This window comes from Hoplias malabaricus, chromosome 8 (genome assembly GCF_029633855.1).
Source record: "Hoplias malabaricus isolate fHopMal1 chromosome 8, fHopMal1.hap1, whole genome shotgun sequence".
Lineage (NCBI taxonomy): Eukaryota > Metazoa > Chordata > Actinopteri > Characiformes > Erythrinidae > Hoplias > Hoplias malabaricus.
In genome coordinates, this window is record NC_089807.1 from 28221480 (window position 1) to 28244346 (window position 22867).

The 22867-nt window shown below is 39.0% G+C and overlaps 1 protein-coding gene across 2 annotated transcripts; it reads right to left on the reverse strand.

Moving 5' to 3' along the window:
* Positions 1–113: 113 nt before the first annotated feature.
* On the reverse strand, positions 114–17612 carry rab23 (RAB23, member RAS oncogene family). Of its 2 annotated transcripts, none has more exons than XM_066678811.1 (8): positions 17515–17612; positions 13351–13584; positions 8895–8980; positions 8052–8208; positions 7851–7933; positions 6923–7015; positions 5178–5297; positions 114–4705 (listed from the first exon to the last, which is right to left on the reverse strand). In XM_066678811.1, the coding sequence occupies exons 2-8, from the start codon at positions 13503–13505 to the stop codon at positions 4644–4646; spliced, it is 756 nt and encodes a 251-aa protein (XP_066534908.1). In that variant the 5' UTR covers positions 13506–13584; positions 17515–17612; the 3' UTR covers positions 114–4643. The 2 variants fall into 2 exon arrangements, with proteins under 2 accessions (XP_066534908.1, XP_066534909.1); XM_066678812.1 differs by adding an exon at positions 17181–17414 and having other exon boundaries at positions 114–5297; positions 17515–17611.
* Positions 17613–22867: the final 5255 nt, after the last annotated feature.

Sequence of the window (22867 nt, forward strand, 5' to 3'; positions counted from 1 at the left end):
ACAGAAGTGAACAAGGCAACAGATCTGGGATGGAACACAGCAGATATAACACACCGGCATCGAAACGATGAGTTATTAATCAGAAAAGTCTGTAGTATGTATTCAGACAGCAGTGGGTGGAGGAATGTTCACCAACATTCACCTGAAATGTAGAGTTTAGCCACGAAAAAGGCATGGATAAGGAAAAAGGGATGTATAACCGCTATTTGCAGTGTGATCACACATTACAGCACATGGAAACTTCTCATATATTTTCAATGTAGCGCTGTCTGCTAGTGTTCTTGACTCTTTTTGTCTTTCCGACAAATAAAGTGCCTTGAATCTGTTGTAGTGTAGGCATGACCTCATAGCAAAAGCCCATATATGATTAGATACACAGGATTACAAAATACAAAGAGATAAAAGGTAATATTAAAGCAGATCACAATTGTAAACACGTTGCTGGCCATTATGGCTGAGAGTACCAATGATGCACATTCATGTATTAAAGAAATATAAGGCATGCTTGTTATGAATAAATGTATGTTTAAAATGAACAGTAAGCCACACAGATGTGTTTTGTATGGGTTTTCTAGACTGACCACTAAATGGTTAATGTAACAAAATTTCTCCTCGCATTTGCAGTGACTTATTTTGTTGGTTCAGACCACATCTACATTTACATTTACATCAGTTAACGGCAGAGTTTTGGGAAGTGACCACAAACAGCAGTGGCTAGTAGGGTTGGGCAGTATTACATTTTAATCATTATTGTATGGTTAATATGTTTGGGGGTGGGAGGGTTTATGTGTTTGCATACACAGTGATATTTAATAGCACTGGGATAGCTCAGTGAGCAGGGCAAGCAAGTTTTAATCACCCCGAAGTAGCTCATGGAGTGGGCAGAACAAGTTTTAAGTACCCGTTGGTAGCTTGTATCAAGGCATTACACCACCAAACAGGCAGAAAAAAAACCATTTGTGTTTCTTGTCTTACTGTTAGCCAATCATTAAAAAACAAATAATAATTAAAACTCTTTTTAAAAATTAACACTCAATATTTTACTAGATCGACATGGACCACAAAATTTCCAAACCTGTGGTGTATGGTATTAGCAGGGGTTGAAATGGGAGGGGTCATAAAAATTTGGAGATCTGTTAAGGGACTAGCGTTAGTAATAAACAGCAATGTGAAGAGCATGAAAGAGAGCTCACCTTCACATAACTGTGTATGAAACAGCCCATTCCATGTATTTAATTATTAATTAAATGTGCTGAATTATGTTCCAGACCATTAGGGCCCACTTCAACCCCTGGACATTGCAGTCATACCGCCCAACCCTAAAGGCTAATGGTGAATGTAGAGAATGATGCAAATATTCCTGTTTTCTAAGAAAATAATATATTTTGTTGAACACATGCAGGATGTGGGATGTACTGACATTTGACAATGTCTTTTGACCAGGAACCAGCTTAAGCCTAAGATTGCATCAGCTAGACATGGTCTTTCTCCCAAACTAGCTATAGAAAAAATCAAATAAGATCCCAATTGAGACAAAACAATAAGAGTTGTGTGTGTGTGCGCTCATGAAGGTGAATGTAATGGCCCATGACAGACCCATGATTCCAACAAACCAATGTCAAACGCCGCAGTCTCAGTGGCACATGCAAAATGTCATGATGTCATGAATGTCACAGAAACACTGACGGGCCAGGCCATTTATGAGATTGTACATCTGTTTTCATGTAACAAAATTCATTCTGACACCAATTTGAGAAAATATACACATTTATGACAACAACCATTCAGAATAATTCTAAACCGTCCCACCCCATGGTCCTAAGCGGAGAATTTCTTGACTGAATCAGTGCTTTAAAACAGAGTCGATCTTCTTGTCAACTAATATAGTGAAATGTGGATCAGTGGTGCAACTGTGTTCTCAATAACATTGATCAGTTGGATTTTGCAGACTTTTAAAGGCAAAACTTGTTAAATTGATTTTTCTCATGTACAGTGAACAAGAAATTTCCCATTTTTCAAGAAAATTGATTCCAAATTTTTTTTGCCCTCCATTTTTGTGAAAATAGTGTGAATGTATATTTTGGCATTTTGATTTCTGCATTCTGTTCTTTCAGTTCTTGATTCCTGTCTTGATTTAATAATATTCATCTTTGTTCCAATAAATAACCACATTAGGGAAAAAAAACAAACAAACAAAACAAAAAACAAAAACAAAAAAATAAAAAAAGAAAATCTGAAAAATTAATGCATCCCCTATTTGTTCACTGTCTGAACCCCTTATTTTACAAAGTCTGGGTAAAATATTACATCTAGTACATCTGGTTGTAATCTACGGCCAAAAAACCTTCTCTTTGATCCACTGGGCAGTTTGTGATTGGGTTTGTAATCGTATCATACCAACTGTATTCTGCAATTTGGAAAGGTTTCAGTCAAGAGTCTGTATTTGTATGTAACTAGTAGTGTATGTAACTACCTCTATTAGTAATATTATTTCAGACCTTTTAAAAACTGCCAAAAAAAGTGTAATATTTTACTAATTATATTTACATTTCTTACAAGTAAATAACTTTTAAAAACATTTTTGGCACTGTGTTAATGCTAAGGTTTTAGAGTGATTATTCTCTTACAAAAATACCTTTAGGAACCAGGACTGGATGTGGTGAAATCATTAATTTGTCCATAACATTATAAACTAGTTTTTATGGAAGGATTGTGTTACCATATCATATACCTCCATCAATACAAACATATTGCACAAAAGATGAACAGTCAAATGCACAAATGGTGAGAGTAAAAATGATGTATGCTTTTTCTTTTTTAAAGTAATTTCATTAGTGAATGTTACCCTGCTCTATACCACGTGAAGTGATGCACAATCTTAAGAACTCACAAGACTTAACTGAGAAAAGGATTTAAACATTGATCCCACACTAAAGCCACTGTTCTTGATTTGAATCAGAATATTGTAACTGAACACGAAATGGTGAGTCTAAGCCAAGTTCCTTGTTTTAAAACCACTGACTAACAGGACTGACCCAAACAACACTTATAGGTTTTGAAAACTCATTAGTGTTTCCCAAGGTGTTTACAGCATCAGTTCCTTTTTTGTTTTGTTTTTGTTATTATTTAAAGGACAATCCACTAAATATATTACTGAAAGGAGCCAGGTCCCTATTCCAGTGTTAACTCCAGTGCTCCAAATTAAAAGTCAACAACAGAACACTCTCTTAGCCCTGAGTTACTTCACTATTTTAACTATATTAAATTTTATAAACTGGTGGCTGCTCATGTCTTGTCACAATGAGCTAACATGTATTTAATGTCTCTTGCTGAGTCTAAAACAGCCCCTAACTCCCTGTGAAGTACACTATGTATGTCATAAAATACAGAGAAACTTCCATCCATCCATCCATTATCTGTAACCGCTTATCCAATTTAGGGTCGCGGGGGGTCCAGAGCCTACCTGGAATCATTGGGCGCAAGGCGGGAATACACCCTGGAGGGGACGCCAGTCCTTCACAGGGCAACACAGACACACACACATTCACTCACACACTCACACCTACGGACACTTTCGAGTCGCCAATCCACCTGCAACGTGTGTTTTTGGACCGTGGGAGGAAACCGGAGCACCCGGAGGAAACCCACGCGGACACGGGGAGAACACACCAACTCCTCACAGACAGTCACCCAGAGCGGGACAGAGAAACTTGTAATGTTTAAAAGATTTTAGCTAAATGTTATTTTTAAAGTTGTGAAAAATGGCCACAAATCCATAATAGTGTTCTATACTTCAGTTTATATTTGTAGTTTTTTAAGAATTACTAAATGAGTATCAATAAAAAGAATATATCTTTAAAAAGTATTCGGGCCAGCCCTAGACTGCAAACTTTGACCCTGAAGAGGACTTGCAAGACTCGTCATTTCAGAAAGTCAATTAAAATGTAACAACCCGTGAAGAACAGTGGTTTAACAGGACTAGTTCACTGAAAATAAAAATATACACAATTTTCCCCACTGAAGAAGCTAACGTCAGATACCAAATATGTCTTGGCTGATCAACAACATTTGGGATAGTGGAAAAATTGTGTAAAATGTGATCATGCCCCAATAATTGTTTATCAGCTAAGTCAAATTTGCCCTTTGCTCATTTAGAATTGCACTTGAGCTACAAGGTTAAGGAGGAAAAGGCAATGGAAATTTAGGGTGCTATTCTGACAACACTGTGACAAAAGTGTTTTGTTATGTGGAAGGCTACTTTCATTTTAATACAGGACAAATAATAATGACAAATGATAAGAAATCCCAGAGATGGGAACGACTAATCAATTTACACACTGCCATAATGAAAACAACTTTCCAAGTTTTTCTTCGTTGTAATGTAATTCTACATGTTTCAACAGAGTCATACACCCAGGACAATGCTGATCTACTTGAGATCAGTTAATCCTTCTTCAAGTGCCTCTGTGTTTAAGAAAAGCTCTTTCATGTATCCAAAGTCTGCAGACACTGCTTTATGAATTACTGAAATAAGGTACATAAATCTAGTGCTATTGTGGACACATGATTGTGAATGAACTGTTTGCATAATCTCCATAGTTCCACACTTACTTGTCTATGTCATCCAGCACCAGGACAAATTCCTACTTACTACCCAGAATTGGCTGAGCAGATTCACGCAAACCTCGTTGCTCCCTCTGCAAAACTAAAGAAGCAAATATCAGACATTAAACAGGTCTTTGCCGACTGACTACATTTGGGGGGAGAGGAAAATGAGTGCATTTTATTATTCAGTGAGCCCTTCTTGTAAGACTTTGCCCAGCAAGGTTGCTTTACCATATGCAACCAGCAGAGTGTGCACGTTGCCACATTTTCTCCATTACAGTACATTCAGCCTGCTGCTATGATCACACGTGACATGAGACTCCTCCACATCAATCAGGGACGACATATATGACGACAGAATGTGGGCAAGATGGCCTCAACTAAGATCTTGTCTAAAGGAAAGATCTCCTCTGTACTGAACATGGTTAAAATAGAGATGTAGCCTATCCCTGACTCTGATTGGTGTTGGTGATGTACCATGTCACACAGACCACGCAGGCAGCTCACCCTCCACACAAGGCAGTTGAGGCATGCTGTAGAAGAGGAGACATTCTAGAGAAGTGTGCAGCTACCAAAAGGAATTTTATTCTTCTTAGTTCTCTGCTTGTTTGGTCGCAGGTTGATGACCTCACGGCCATTCAGATCACTGGCGTTATGGTTCGGGTGGTTGCTGCTGGTTGTATTGAAGACTCCTGCCAAACCAATGAAAACACACAAAAAAAGGGGTGTTAATAACCATGTTTTTGCCATGTACTGTTATGTATTTATTTAATTGTGATGTGTGGTGGAATTTTCCTTTTTCTCCATGGAAAATGAATGTTTATTTTGTATTGATATTGAGTGTCTGGGATTATATGAATGTTTCAGAAGAATAACAGTTGTTTATTGCTCTGTGGAATTTATGACTTGACCTCTGCAGGGAGACCATGTGTTGTTTACAACTTCTTTGCTCTGCATGGGTCCTGGAGAACATGAGAATAATTCTGCATTCCATTTATCTCAGATGTCAGATGTCGGAGATGTCACACCCAAGTTGACCATTTATTAACCCCTTTGGGCTAGGTTTTCATTGTTAGCTTGTTCCCAGTTAGCACAGTTAGAAACATCTGATAACTGCACAATATGCGATATTCTATTTATTTATTTATTTATAGTTACACTCACTTATATAGCACCTTTTTAGATACCCAAGGATGCTTTACAATCAACACTGCTCAGAACACCCTTCCATTCAACATTCAATCCACACACACACACACACACACTCAAAGCCAAAATTTGCACAGCATCTCTCAACAAGGAACAACCATCCACCTGGAGGACTGCACCAAGCACAGGATAGAGCGCACACACACATTCACTCCCACACATAGATTCACATACACACTAGGACAGTTATTAGGGAGCCAATTCACCTGACCTCCATGTTTTTGGACTGTGGGAGGAAACTGGAGACCCCGGAGGAAACCCACGCACGTTTCTATGGGGAGAACATAGAAACTCCACCCAGATGGGACTTGAACCAAAGATCCCAGCGCTGGGAGGCGAACGTGCTATTCACCAAGCCACAGTGCCGCCAAATATTCTACGCATCCAAACATGCTCACATAGAGCAGGTGGTCAGTACTGTGTGTACAACTGATTGAATGAGACACAAATTGATAGAAGCAGTATTAAACTGAACACCGATTCATCAACACTGAATACTGATTTTACACACTGTATATGGGCAGCCATATTGGATTCTGAACTCTGGGTTAATGAGGCTCTCCCAAATTTCTCACTTGTGAGGGCGGTCCCAGTTGAAATTTCCCACATGGAACTCGGAAATTCTGACATCCAGGTTCAAATGGAAAGCCGTATAATGCATGGTCAGCGCATAACTCATATATGAGTGTATCTATAGTAGCCTCATGTGAATAGACAATGATCATTTTGATGAAAAAAAAAACATCTCACAAACTGTATGAATGACACAGGAAACAAACTGATTTTGGAAAAAATATATAATAAAAGTTTCATTGACACAGTAAGAGTGAGCCCATGTGTGTTAGCTGCTGTCCTTTTAGCGAATTGCACTGCAGAATTATATTTCATTTTTATTACTAAAGCAAGTGATGTAGTGAACATCTTTTATGCAGTGATTGGAACATGGTAGGATACAAAAAGCTGCAACTCCACATTGTGCTGATTTACAATTCCTAATGGACATGCATGTGTTATAATTACTAATCTGTTTATGAAGATAAAAGATACATTTTAGGAATGTAACACTAGCAGGACCTCAGTCTTTAGGTACATCTAAAGGTGGTCTCACCTATTTTATTGCTTGATGTGTGAACAACTTCTGGATCCTCAGCTGTCTGTTGCTTGAGTCGTTGTAGATATTTTTCTGCAAGGTATTTGAAAACTAGAAGAAGAAGAAGAAGAAGAAGAAGAAGAAAAAGAAACACTTTTATTGATCCACTTAAGGGAAATTACTTCTCTGCATTTGACCCATCCGTAGTAATGAACAACACACACAACCGGACCAGGGAGCTGCCAACCACCTCGGCGCCCAGGGAACAGTTTGGGGGTTAGGTGCCTTGCTCAAGGGCACTTCAGCCGTCAATTCATTTCTCCTTGCCGGTCCCGGGAATTTAACCGGCGACCCTCCGGCCTCAAGTTTACCTCTCTAGCCTCAAGGGCACAGCTGCCCCCAACTACAATACAAAATTAAAAATACAGAAACCACTCTAATGAATTACTTGGGTGTAGCAAAAAATTAACAGGTTAACCAAAAGATGACAAGATAACACTTAAGCACTGCCAATTAAGCATACACTTTTACAATGAATGGCCCCTTTAAATGAACACTTGATGATATTTTCACCTTAAATTTTAAAGCTTTACAATCAATGTGATGATCCACTGACCTGTAACAGGGAGAATAGAGCCCCTGCTGATGCTACACCAGGCTCAGCACTACAGAAACTGTACTTATGTAACTGTTGGAGGAGGGTAGAAAACTATGCACCCCCTATTTTTTATTTAGGTATTTATAAATATGTTGTAAGTCAATTAAGAACATGCTAAACTTGCTGAGGCCTTCAGATCTAAAAGTAGCCTTTTTTTAGTTGAACTTTGCACATCTTATGTACAGAACACCAGGGTTTATTACAGAATAACAAAGCTGTCTCATTCACTTTTGTTGATGCTAACACATAAAGTCAACATTTGTTTGGGTTATCGCCCCAGTTACGCACCTTCATTGACATTAAGGTCCTCTTTCACAGAAGCCCGATAAAACCGTAATTTCAGCTTCTTGGCAAGACCCTCCGCTTCTTCACTGAAGTGTTCAATAAAAGTGTCAGACAGTCATTAAAATCAGAGTTCCGTGAAACAAAACAAAAAACAACAGATGGCTATATTAAATACTGTCATTTTATGTTAACTATGAGCCTTACTTTTTAATCACTGTATCATCCAGGAGGTCAATTTTGTTTTGCACCAAAACAGTAGGAATATCCCCAACCTCCATCTCTACTTTCTCTTTCCAGCTGCTGATGGCCTCAAAAGATTCTCTGTCAGTGGTGGAGAAGACTAGCACACAGGCCTGGGCACCTGCAGATACCACATATATATACACGTTTACCAACCTTCCCAAGCGTATTGCTTTTTCTGATCTAAAGATTAGGAGTCAAAGAGTGGGAAAGTCAAATCAAATGACTGGCAAAAAATACCATTACATAATAATAATACATAACTATACACAAACCATTCTACTGAACTACTTAGGTGTAAGTAACAGCTTAGCTGTGCATTAGTTCAGACAGTTCAGTAGAGTCTTTTCATTCCTTGTTGCACTATCCAGCTCTCCAAGAGCGTAATTTTATAAGCTGCCACTGAGAGTCGAGTGATCACTATTACAGCATGGGGATTTTGCAGAGATCTAGTTCGTGATGGATGTCTGCAGTTATCATGAGTCTCTCTGGCCAATCAGCCCTCTGCAAGGTTTACTCAGCACGCTTGGAACCTTGTGCAAGCACGTACTGAAAGAGCAGAGTAGAATAGTGCAGAAACCATGCTGTGGATAAGGCACTGTTTATATTTATATAAATAAATAAAAAAAAACCTGACATATTGCCAATTGTTTCTAAAACAGTATTAAACATACTCTTCAAGGAGAATATAAAAAGTTAGTGTATTCAATCCAGAAAAGTTTGTAATCAATTGTCCACACACTAGTCAGTGTGTAAGTTCTTAGGCTTGAAAAATGAGGATGAACACCATTCCCTGATTAAACTCACCTCGGTAGTAGGCCTTAGTGATGGCATCAAACTCCTCCTGACCCGCAGTGTCCCACAACATTAGTCTCACATCCTCATCATTTACTCTAAAATGCACAAACAAAAGGTAAATGAAAGAAATTATACCAAACTACACAACCCCAATAAATAAAAACAGAATTTGATGATTTGCAAATTATTTTCAACCTATATTCAATTGAATACACTACAAAGACAATATATTTAAATGTTCAAATGAATAAATATTATATATTGGGTTTTTTTTCTTTTTTTCTCGCAAATATTCACTCATCTTGAATTTGAGGCCTGCAACACGTTCCAAAATAGATGGGACAGGGGCAACAAAACACTGGGAAAGTTGAGGAATGCTTTATTTGGAACATTCCACAGGTGAACAGGTTAACTGGAAACAAGTGGGTTTAAAGTGAGCATCCCCGAAAGGCTCAGTCGTTCGCAAGCAAGGATGGGGCCAGGTTCACCACTTTGTGAACAACTGTGTGAGCAAATAGTCCAACAGTTTAAAAACAACGTTTCTCAATGTACAGTTGTATTTAGGGATTTCATCATCTACAGTTCATAATATCATTAAAAGATTCAGAGAATCTGGAGAAATCTCTGCAAGTAAGCAGCAAGGCCGAAAACCAACATTGAATGCCTGTGAACTTCGATCCCTCAGGAGGCACTGCGTTGAAAACCGACATCATTGTATCACGGATATTACCACATGGGCTCAGGAACACTTCAGAAAACCACTGTTTGTGAGCACAATTCATCGCTCCATCTACAAGTGCAAGGTCAAACTCTACCATGCAAAGCGAAAGCCATATATCAATAACACCCAGAAACACCAACAGCTTCTCTGCGCCTGAGCACATCTGAGAAGGACAAAGTGGAAAAGTGTCCTGTGGTCTGACGAGTACACATTTCAAATTGTTCTTGGAAACCATGGACGTCGTGTCTTCAGGGCCAAAGAGGAAAAAGACTGTCCGGATTGTTATCAGCACAGAATTCTCTGATGGTATGGGACATCTGAGAAACTGAAATACATCAAGCAAGAATGAGAAAGAATTCCACCTACAAAGCTTCAACAATTAGTGTCCTCAGTTCCCAAACGCTTATTGAGTGTTGTTAAAAGGAAAGGTGATGTAACACAGTGGTGTTACATTGGGACAGTACCACTGTCCCAACTTTTTTGGAATTTGTTGCAGGTTCAAAATGAGTGAATATATGCAAAAAACAATAAAGTTTATCAATTTGAACATTAAATATCTTGTCTTTGTAGCGTGTTCAATTGAATATAGGTGGAAAAGGATTGGCAATTCATCGTATTCTGTTTTTATTTATGTTTTACACAACGTCCCTACTTCACTGGAATTGGGGTTATAAATTAGAAAAACAGCAAAAACAGTGTTTTTTTTTATAATAAAGAACCCTTAAAGAACCATCATTTTTAAGTGTGTAGAAGTATGCTGACTACATCATTCAAGCTGTTGGATTTGAATTTTGGTGATGTTGGGTACAATTTACGTGATGCATTAACACGTGGAAATTTAAATCTTCATTAATTTATGTTTGTATACACAAGTGTGTGCTGCTGAGCATGAAAAAAATGCATCAGTAGATGTTTAAAAAGATGATTAGCAGCCTGTTTAAAGACAGAACTGCACGTGAACTTCCAGTTAAGAAGAATTTAGTGAGTTAGGAGTAGGTCAAACTACTGTTACATTTACAAACGAGTTTAAGTACTTATTTTAGTTTCGAATGTTTTTGGGAAATAGTCCTTGTTTTTAAGAATGTTCTTAAGTATGAGGTTACGAAGTTATAAAATTTGGCTTCATTATTCACTTATGATAAATGATTACAACCACTCAACATCAGCAGATAATCACCGAAATGGTTGATTTGCCCTTTCCCTACAACCCACAGTATTCTATAGTATGTGTTTTGAAAGTTTTGAATTTCTGAGCTGAGCTGGAACTTCAGCTTGTGCTCATTTAGTGATTAGAAACATTGTTGCATGACTGGCTTAACAGTGAGATAAGTACTAAACCTTTAACCTGATAAAGCTAAACAGGTTGCTTAACATGACATTTCATAAAAGTACTCTAAGATAAAATATGGAAAATAAGGATGATAAGCATAAGTTTTCTGCTTTGTTTTTCGGTTTTGGGTTCATAAGTAGTTTGGATTTTTTTCTTGGTTTGTGGACATGTGGTTTAGTTCCTTTTTTTTTTCCAACAGAAACTGTGATGTACATCAGCCTTCTGTGCACTGAGATAACTATTCACTAGTGTCACTGCGTAAAAACCAACATAAAACGAAAGTGCAAGTATCATTTTGAACTTGCTGTCTTAAAAATACGTTACTCGCTTTTGGGAAACAAGGCCCCTACAGTAGTTTTTGAAATTTCAAACTGCTCATTTACTGATATGATCTCAGAAGAGCTCCCCTAAAAGTTTAAAATGACTCAGTTTTCTTCCCAAAAAAACAAAAACGTGTCTCATAAACCACTGTTCCACAAAACATTCTTTTACATGAAATAACTATTTGTGATTTGCTTATTCTCTTAAATATTTAACTAAAAGGACTAAGGGTCTATGACCAATGGTGTATAATAATCACAAATATAATCAAATATAATCAAAATTAGAATTTAATCACTACAACATAATTTGTGACAGTTATGTTTACCACTGTGTTACATCAATTTTTGTTGTGTTTTTTTTAAAGAGTTTTTAATCATTTGGGAACTGAAGATACACATGGCTGCAGTTTTGCAAGTGGAATTTTTGCCCATTTTGACAGCTGAGACTGCTGCTTAAGATAGGGGTCACAGTTGCCTGAAACTCTTCTTCATATACCACTGATAGTAGACAGACATGCATTACAGGTACGTCAGTACAGCATACATACACACCCTACGATACCCAATGCCATTTCCATACCCAAGCACCAGCCCCCTGTTTTGCCTAGGGTAGGGTGTTTCAATTATTGGTGGGATAGAGAGGGAGGGTGGAGTGTTCCAGTTACATGGCCCTTCAAATGGAGACTTTCAGAAGCATACTCCAACAGTCATGAATTCCTTATTAATCAAAAATGGCTGCACAAGTGACCATAGAAGCCCACAAATAAGTATTTCTCCCTTCAAAATTTATGATAACCATTCTATTATCTTAGATTTATGTAGTTTCAATATATTGAATTCTGCAATACTACAGAATAAGAAGCTGGATTCAGCTTTATATCACAGAATTTAGGATCTGGTGACAATATATGCTTGTTGAACAATTCTGAAGGCATATGATGCCCTAAATTTACTACAGTCCAGCAGGATTGTTGTCCAGGCGGTGCCACTGCAGACTGGCAGAGCTGCATACAGAGAACAGCTAGTAGTAGTGGTAATGAGGAAATGTTCTATTGTTATTCTTTGTGTGTGTGTGTGTTCAGATGATGTATCAGGCTCTTGAATGGTTTTCTCATTTCATAGGAGAAGGCTTTAACCACTACACCTTGTAACTCGGTGGCACGGTGCCACTCAAAAACCAGACATGTACAATTAAGGCATTGGATTGGTCCAAAGTCATGCTGCCATAGGACATGCAGAATGAAGCATGGCATTGTCTTGCTGCTGTGGGACATGGAGTATGAGGCATGGCACTGTGTTGCTGCAATAACCATGGATTTCTTGACAAGCTGTTTACACTATTGGCAGCAAACGGCACTTTGAAATCCCAGTATACGGTTCCATATCAATTGCACCTTCACACACAAGCAGGTCCATGCTGTAGGCACTAATGCACCCCAAACCATAACAGATGTTTGTGTTTGCACCTTTCATGGAACACTTTAAATGGTCCTTTTCATCTTTGGTGCAGATAAGTCTCTTTTCTGAAAATAAGGTGAATTGTGAATTTATAACTCTTATATCCACCTGCTTATAGTGGTATGTTTGTAAACAGTTTATAGTTTTCTTTACATTTTTCACTTTTACTCTGCCCTGTAAAACTTTTTTTAAAACGCGTTTATATTTACAAAATAAATTCAAGCTGCTTAGTGACAATAGGAGAAATCTTGTCTTTGCAGTTCTGTTAGTTAAATAAATGTTTGAGAAAATAAACAGATTCTTGGTTATGTTGCATTTTACACAATTTCCCTGTAAATGATATAAATCACAATCTGGAAATGGGTTCACATGAAACAGCTGGAAGCTTAAAAGTGTAACAGTGTAAGATCTTAGAGGTCAAAGAACCTCAAGCTTTGTATATTCACAGAAAAGTTCAGAAATACAATTATTAAAAGATTTTTTAACTGGCCTGTTTGTACTTAAAAAAGGAAAACCAGGGTTGATAGGAAACACAAACATTTCACTTCAGGGTAATGAGAATGGATAATAAAAACTCAGAAAATTATAACAAACCAATGTAAGAGAGCAAAGAGACCATGTGAGCATACTTACATTATTTGTCTTTCAAGGAAATCAACTCCAATGGTCTTTTTGTAGTCCTTGGTGAAGATGCCTTTACAGTATCTCTGGATCATACTTGACTTCCCTACAGCACCATTGCCCACAACCACCACCTTAATGGCCACTTCCATATCCTCTTCCAACATGGCTGCAGCTTCAGCAGGAAAACCTGCAGTTTAATTTTTTCTTTGACTTGGCTTATAGTTGAGTTACTTGAGGTCTTGCCTGTTTATCACAAAAAAGAAAGAAAAATAAAAATAAAAATCTGTTTTTGAAATGTTCTATTATGAATCATAAGTCTCAAGTTAACCACAGTCTGTAGTTGTGTTCTAATGGCTATGAACACTGTACTAATACCTGGGTACTTTTCTATTTAGTTAAAAAAAAAAAAAAAACACTGGAAAGAGAACGAGGCTTTGGGCCACATAAGCTCAAGTCACTGAGAATTTAATGTCTACCATTCCTTTTATAACCTTTCTTTTCCACTGAAGGACCAAGCTCATTGCCCATGAAGGGTGTGGCATTATTTCATGGTTTCTACTCAAGGGTTCAAATTCTACACAGTTTTTATGCCTCAGAATGGACATTAGGAGAAGTTTAATCAACAGGCCTAAACACACAGTTTAAACTAGTTCACATATGTTAATCTCTTCAAAATCACTACATAGTGACCTGCAGTGATTTAGCTGTAACCCAGGAGGAAAATCAAAAGCCTTTACTGAGAGTAGCAGCTGACGTATTCACACATGAAAAGACCAAATATACATTTTAACATGCTGCACATTAATAACCTTGAGCCGATATATGATATTATTAAATATTATGATAATTTCAATCAGTGAGGATATTAAATAAACTATCTTGTATCTTTGCCAGATGACAAAAACCTATTTGTCTTTATTTAACCATTGAGGTTTTAAAAGCATTCTAATCTACGATAGGCAAGATTAAAAGTTACGACCTAAATAACAGAAAAGATGTCATTTAGATGTAATTGACTAATCCATCTCTCTGTGCACATTGGTTGATCGCATCTAATAATGTGAATCAACATTTTCCCATGTGCACTAACTGATGATTACTTGGAAGTTTTAGTATTAGACCATTAAAACAAACCAAAAAGACCTGTGGCTGAAATGAAATAATAAAAAAGACTGTCGCTGTCCAGTGCTATCAGCCCCACCCCAACACAGCCCAGACATCCAACACTCCAAGTACATCATCCATCCATCCATCCATTATCTGTAACCGCTTATCCAATTTTAGGGTCGCGGGGGGTCCAGAGCCTACCTGGAATCATTGGGCGCAAGGCGGGAATACACCCTGGAGGGGACGCCAGTCCTTCACAGGGCAACACAGACACACACACATTCACTCACACCTACGGACACTTTCGAGTCGCCAATCCACCTGCAACGTGTGTTTTTGGACTGTGGGAGGAAACCGGAGCACCCGGAGGAAACCCACGCGGACACAGGGAGAACACACCAACTCCTCACAGACAGTCACCCGGAGTGGGAATCGAACCCACAACCTCCAGGCCCCTGGAGCTGTGTGACTGCGACACTACCTGCTGCGCCACCGTGCCGCCCCAAGTACATCATAATGACCTTAATTTATTTTAATCACACAAGTCATCTTATTAAAAGTAGATCTCAAGCCAAATATATTGGGCAGACCTCCCTAAAGAAAACCAGTAATGGTAATAGGCAGACATATATTATATATCTGTCTATGAGCTTACACATTTAAAGACAATGTCAAGTCTCTAGGCAGAAAAACAATCAGTCATGAGCAAAAATATATTGGGGGACTTGATATTTAAGTGCCCATTTCTGGATTTACGACAAATAATACAAGCCTAGAACAATTACATTTTATAATGAAAATATAGCTATACAATATTTCACAAACTACTCTTTTTTTATTCACAAACTCATTTGACATATTTAGCATGTTCAAAAAAAGGAAAACTTAAAGTGTCACTTCTTAAAAAATGAAATAACATGATTTGTTTTTTTAATTCACACAAAAAAAAAAAAAAAAAAAAAAAAGAAAGAAAGAAACAAAAACAATGTAATCCAATAGAGACATGCAGATACTAGAGAGACCACACTGCTTGCATATAAAGTTACATTACAGAGGCCTCTTGACTCTGGTCTCTTAGAAAGGTAACTAAATACAGCAGGCCTGACGCAATGATGATACACATAGGAGCACTTCACAGTTGAACAGAGGGAGACAAGTCACATTGAAATTTCTGTTGATCACAGGGACACTTCAGAGATTTTAAAAGAGCAATGGGTGGAGCTTTTAGTTCAAACCTTATATATTATCAAGAAAAAAAAAACAAGCCAGAAAAGTCCTTTGCTGGAGAGCTATTTTCAAAGTTACAGAAACATTTATGTTACACCCCAGCTATGGATTAATTATACTATATTCCATCAAACCCAAGTTTATATTAAACCCATGTGTGTGACAACACCTGTCAATGAACAGTTCATATATCACCAGGATGCAAAATGGTAAACCTAATCTACTTAATAACCCAGGTGATGTGTAGACAAGTTCAATGGTATTATGACAACACTATATTATGTTTCATAGCTTAGCTGCTGCTTTTGTTATCAACAACAGTCCTTCTGCTAGAGGTAATGGAGTTACTCAAGGTACTAAGAGCAGTAGCAATCATCTGGAATTATAAATATATCTCTTGGCCCCACAGGTAAGTTCTATCCAAGATTTACTAACATGTAGAATAACACGCAAAGCTACATAGACCAGCCTAACGGCCCAAAGCCAAAATGTTAAGTTTTATATATTTTTCAATTTTGAATAATATCTTCCACTAACTTTATCCTATCCCATCACATAACAATTACAACTACTATTTTATTTATTATCTACAACCATTATCACACATACTGTCAAACAATACACACCACAGTGAGAAATTGGAACTCAGTACCGAGTAGGAAATCAGAGCAGTTCATTCCACTCTGAACGCCTATGTTTAGCTTTTAATTAACACATTTATATTACTCTAGAATATCCACGTTAAACTAACGCTGACACTCTGAGAATGTTTTTTTTCATTGAGGCCTCAATCTTACAGTGGAAACTGCCAGTTCGATTTCAGTTCAGGTCACTGTATTGGAGCAAAATGAAGGTCATTCAGTTATTCTTGTGTTTGAACAGGTGCTGATGAGGTGTTTCTAAAAGACACTCCTCACACTCCACTAGGCAACATGCAACCAAGGAAGTCTGCCTGATTTGAGGCATGGGGGTGGGGAGAAACAAATCTGTTTTCAGAGAATGAAACTTAACAATGACCACCACACCACACTGTAAACCACAGAGCTGTTGTTTGTGGGTGTAGTGAGTATGTGGTGAGAACTGATATTTAAGGCCAGTGGGGAAAAAGTGGTAGGCTTTCTACACATAATTAGCGCTGTCTGTATGGAAGCTGGGGATGACTCGAATTTTCCGTTCCACTTCAAATTATGCAGCAGTTACATTTCTGGCAAACGAGGTTATCTACTTATTGAAATCACTAACAGTCTAGCGAAGGGAGTATGCTTCTTGTGGTTATTTAGCAGTCCACCTTAAATACTGCATTTGTTCAATGTAACTTCTGCAGAACTTAAGGTGGAAGGGGCAGCTGACAATGAATAAACCAATTTAAGCCTCATACGAATAGCATACTAACGTTATTTATTCCATTAAAGTAATAATTATTTAAATAGTTAATACGAACTAACAGAGACGACCAAGTCACTGCATTTAAAAACAGTTAAAACGTTACCGTTACTTTTTCTCACCTGCCTCCGCTGCGTGAGAGCTGCTCTCGGGCTGGATCTACATTATTGAGCGGTGTTGGAGAGTCTCTGGAGAAGCCCTTCGTGTACGGACTTAGCGCTAAGCGTCTAGGTGACGGTCTTAAATCTCTGGTTTGTTTATTATGCAGTTGAATTCCCCTCTGTGAAAACGTAGATAGCGGACTGGGAGAAGCTCGTTGCTTTCGTTACAATCCAAATGCACAGAGGTGGCGAAGTCTAAAAACCGAACAAAATATTACATAACTACAGACGCTAATGCGGTCTCTGAACACTGACAGTGCAAAATACATCTATATAATAATTCAGCTCTTCATACTCAAGCCTCCGCAGTCGCCGTGGTCACACACTGGTGTTTCTTTTTCTGGTTGTGATGGTGCCGCTGATTCAAAGCGAACACGACTGCGCCGTGAAGCATGAAACCTGAGAAAATAAAAGTCCTCGGTCTTAATCCACTATTTACGCAGCTCTGTGGAGGACATTCCTACAGAACAAATTAACCTGGACGAATTTCTGCTAAAATACTAAACCCGGTTATCAAAAAAATAAATAAATAAATATATATATATATATACAAACAACCAAATCAATAAATAAACCTATCACCTGTCAAAAACTCGTTTATCGAATGAATAACATGTTACGCAATATTCATTTGGTTAGGGAGAGTTTTCAGAGCTGATGCACCTTTTTTTTTTTTTGCAAAACTTTAAACATTTGGCACAGTTCTGCACTTTGATTCTAAATGACCCACAAAGGCCACAAAGGTTAAGGACAACTAACACACTGCTATTATTATTATTATTATTATTATTATTATTATTATTATTATTATTATTAGCATGTTTCAAATATGCCATTTTATTTGCTATACAATTCTCTGCATATTTGATCTTAATAATTTGTGGTCATATTCAACTATGAAATGAAATTTGTATTTGCAGGATACAGTTAATAGTGTTACGATTCCTACTGTTGATCACTTCAAAATGTACATTGTCCTCAATAATGACTGTTGTATTTCACACAGGAGTGGCACAATGACACAGCAGGTAGTTTTGCGGTCGCACAGCTCCAGGGTCCTGGGGTTGTGGGTTTCAAACCCGCTCTGGGTAGGCTCCGGACCCACCATGACCTTGAACTAGATAAGCCGTTACAGACAATGAATGAATGAATATTTCACACAGTCAAATAATTTTACTCAGGCAGACCATATAAAATGTGGACTCCTGTCTTGAGAACACACAGGTTCTCTCCACTCTCATGTAGCCCTCTTTCAGTACTACAGACAAGAGGCCATTTTGCAACATTAGCAGTTTACATATGTTAAAACTGAAATTAGAAGTTTCATTTAATATGTTTTCCTGTCTCCTGTCTATATTATTGGTAGAGCAATGCCATGCTGCTGTAGAGTTGTACTGTACTCCACTGTAAATGTCAGGTACCAAACACAAATCTACCTGACTACTGGACACTTCTGCCCAGTGTGTTAACAATGACAGCAGTGTGTTAGTTGGGTTTAACTTTTGTGGCCTGTGTGTGTCATTTAGGATCAAAGTGCAGCATGGTACAGAATGTATAATTTTTGAGAGTGAGAATGTGTTTAAAGTTTTGCAAAAATATTGCATCAAATCTGAAAACTCTGCTATCTGGGTGAATACCATGAACGTTTTGTGAAACAGGTGGGTATTAACACGTGATAAATGAGTTTTGCTGGGTAATATTTTTGTTCTGAGAATGAGGTTATTGTTTTAGCATTTCAGAAGTTATTTCCACACTCAGAGTGGTCCACCACTCAGATTACTGTTCTGTGTACAGGATATAACTCACCCTCCTGTTTCAACGACTACCGCCTGGTTGCACTCACCTCCATCCTCATGAAGTGCTTAGAGCGGCTAGTCATGAAACACATTAGGTTCTCCCCCCACCCTTCCTTAAACCCCTACCAGTTTGCATATCGGTCAAATTGTTCGACTGATGATGCAGTATCCACTGCGCTCCAATCAGCCCTTACCCATCTGGACAAGAAAGACACATCCGTCAGAATGCTCTTTATTGATTTCAGTTCTGCTTTCAACACAATCATCCCCCAACAACTCATTCAGAAATTGGACAGACTGAGTCTGAACACATCACTGTGCAACTGGCTGCTTGACTCCCTGACCGGAAGACCACAGGCAGTACTCATATAGCATCATCACTCTGGACACGGGGGCTCCCCAAGGATGTGTGCTGAACCTCCAACCTCTTCATCAAGTTTGCGGATGACATGACTGTGGTAGGCCTCGTCAGCAACAACGAGTCACACTACAGGAGCAAGGTGAGCCGGCTGGCCTCTTCATGCAAACACAACAATCTCTCTGTGAACACTGAGAAGACCAAGAAGATTGTTGTGGACTTGTCCTGTCTGTGGACAGGAGGACTCGCACACATCATGCTCCTCTATCCATCAACGGTGCTGCTGTGAAGAGGGTGAGAAGCACCAGGTTCCTGCACATCACAGAAGACCTCTCTTGGACCATCAACATGGCATCACTGGCCAAGAAGGGTCACCAATGTCTCTACCTTCTCCGCAAGCTAAGAAGAGCAAAATCCTCTACCCCCATCATGATCACCTTCTACAGTAGGGCCATCGAGAGTATTGTGACTAGCTGTTTCCCTGCACGGTACGGGGCCTGCACAGCATCTTGCCGCAGTACCCTCCAGAATATTGCGAGAAAAGCTGAGAAGATCATTGGCACCTCTCTCCCCTGCCTTCAGGAATTGTACAGCTCCCGCCTCCTACGGAAAGCCCTCTGCTTGGCTTTCTACTTATGAATTTAAATACACTGCTCAAAAAAATAAAAGTAACACTAAAATAACACCCTAGATCTCAATGAATTAAATATTCCAGTTAAAAGGCTTTATTCATTACATAGTGGAATGCATTGAGAACAAAATAACATAAAAATGATCAGTGTAAATCAAAATTATTATCCCATGGAGGTCTGGATTTGGAATCATACTCAAAATAAAAGTGGAAAATCAAATTACAGACTGATCTAACTTCAGTGGACATTCATCAAGACAAGTTAAAATGGCCTCCACGTGCCTGTATGACCTCCCTACAACACCTGGGCGTGCTCCTGATGAGGTGGTTGATGTTCTCCTGAGGGATCACCTCCCAGACCTGGGTTAAAGCATCAGTCAACTCCTGGGCAGTCTGTGGTGCAACATGACATTGGTTGATGGAACGAGACATGTCCCAGATGTGCTCAATTGGATTCAGGTCTGGGGAACGAGCAGGCTAGTCCATAGCATCAAAACCTTCATCATGCAGGAACTACTGACACACTTCAGCCACAAGGCCTAGCATTGTCACGCATCAGAAAGAACCCAGTGCCCACTGCACCAGGAAATGGTCTCACAATGGGTCTGAGGATCTAATCCCGGTACCTAATGGCAATCAGGGTACCTCTGGCTAGCACATGGAGGGCCGTCATACCAGTCTTATCGAGTCTGTTTCTGACAGGTTGCGCAGAAATATGGATATTAATGGCCTGCTGGAGGTAACAGTCCTGCTGCTGGGTTGTTGCCCTCCTACAGCCCCCTCCACGTCTCCTGGTGTGCTGGCCTGTCTCCTGATATCTCCTCCATGTTCTGGACACTAGACAAAGCAAACCTTCATGCCACAGCTCACAATAATGTGCCTTCCTGGATGAGCTGCAGTACCTGATCAACTTCTGCGGGTTGTAGACACTGCCTCATGCTACCTCTAGGGGAGAGAGCACTGACAAAAATGCAAAAAGTGACCAAAACATCAGCCAGAAAGGATGAGAAACCAGAAATGGTCTGTGGTCAGGGCGGCACGGTGGCGCAGCAGGTAGTGTCGCAGTCACACAGCTCCAGGGGCCTGGAGGTTGTGGGTTCGATTCCCGCTCCGGGTGACTGTCTGTGAGGAGTTGGTGTGTTCTCCCCGTGTCCGCGTGGGTTTCCTCCGGGTGCTCCGGTTTCCTCCCACAGTCCAAAAACACACGTTGCAGGTGGATTGGCGACTCAAAAAGTGTCCGTAGGTGTGAGTGTGTGAGTGAATGTGTGTGTGTCTGTGTTGCCCTGTGAAGGACTGGCGTCCCCTCCAGGGTGTATTCCCGCCTTGCGCCCGATGATTCCAGGTAGGCTCTGGACCCCCCGCGACCCTAAAATTGGATAAGCGGTTACAGATAATGGATGGATGGATGGATGGATGGTCTGTGGTCACCACCTGCAGAACCACTCCTTTATAGGGGTTGTCATGGTAATTGCCTTTCATTTCTACCTGTTGTCTGTTCCATTTGCACAACAATCAGTTGATCTGTTTAACAATCAGTGTTGCTTCCTAACTGGACAGGTTAATTTCACAGAAATGTGATTGACTTGGAGTTACATTGTGTTGTTCCCTTTATTTTTTGGGCAGTGTATATGGTTTATAAGGATACTCAAATTTACAGTGGTATACTTCAATTTAGTTACTGAACTTAAGTACTTTATTCGTGTATCTGTATTTACTAAAGTAATTCCATTTTGGGTGATTTTTTTCTTTCACTCCATTTCAAAGTCAAATATCTTATTTTTTACTCCACTATATTATGAAAATGTGCTATTCCTTTTAGTTTATGTGTGAATAAAACAGTAACGTGTGAACAATGATCAAATGTCGTGAGAATTTGAGAATGTATGTAACCACTTACCAAAAATCAGTACAGAGAGATAAACAAGTCCAAAAGACAAAAACAAGTATCAGGTAATAAATCAGTAAAACTAACCCATAGCATGTTTAAGAGACAGATGTCTATTGCAGAAATAGCTCAAATTATATTCTGCAACTATGTAGACAAAACAGAGAGCATAAAGGTACACTGTGTAATATTTTTACCTTAAAATTACAACTTAATTACAAATTACAACTTAAAAATCATTGTGATACTTCGCTGACCCACTGATTACAGGGGAAATAAGCTTGTCTTTGCTACTCACGGATCAGCACTACAGAAAGTGCATTATGTAATTTTTGGAGGAGGGTAGGACACCACTGCTACCACCCCTACTAATTTCAGTACAGTGCTGTAAAAGTTAATTGCACTAGGGGAAGTCCCAGGAGCAGAAAAAAACCCCAAATCTTATCTAGTTCCTAAATGAGTAAAAAAATGATGTTCTTGTGCAGAGAACACACTAAAGGCCAATTTATGTTTTTGCGTTGATTCAGTGCGGAGCCTATGCCATTGTGATAGTTTATACTTGTGCTTTGGCATCTGTGTCACTCTGTAATTATGCCACCAAACCAGAAGGGCTGAATTTGAAACATCTTCAACCCTATGTAGTACACAATGTAGTGGTATTAGTTTCATGAATCTTTAAAGTGCACTATTTAGGCAGTGTAGTGTTGATGAGACAGTATTTCTGGACTTCTTTATTTCAACAACTTGAACCATGTTCATCTGATTGTTGTGGTCTGCATAGATGCGATGAGTTACATTTCCAGAGAGGTGCACATCATGCTTAGCTGGGAACAGCATAGGTTAAACACAGAAGCATAAATTGGGCGTAATGCTCAGGAGACAACGACCTCTGTTGGATTGGAGGGGCAGCACCTTGAGTTTGTGTAATAGTTGATATAACATCATTCATTGTATTTAATCTTGGCCATTTCTGCTGTG

What these genes read in the sequence shown, in the direction of transcription:
- rab23 (XM_066678811.1), bottom strand. Translation starts at nt 13,505, where the DNA reads ATGTTGGAAGAGGATATGGAAGTGGCCATTAAGGTGGTGGTTGTGGGC. An exon ending in TTCCTTGAAAGACAAATAAT is followed by an intron (nt 8,981 to 13,350) that starts GTAAGTATGCTC and finishes TGTGCATTTTAG; the next exon opens with AGTAAATGATGAGGATGTGA. An exon ending in GGACCTTAATGTCAATGAAG is followed by an intron (nt 7,016 to 7,850) that starts GTGCGTAACTGG and finishes TTCTTCTTCTAG; the next exon opens with TTTTCAAATACCTTGCAGAA.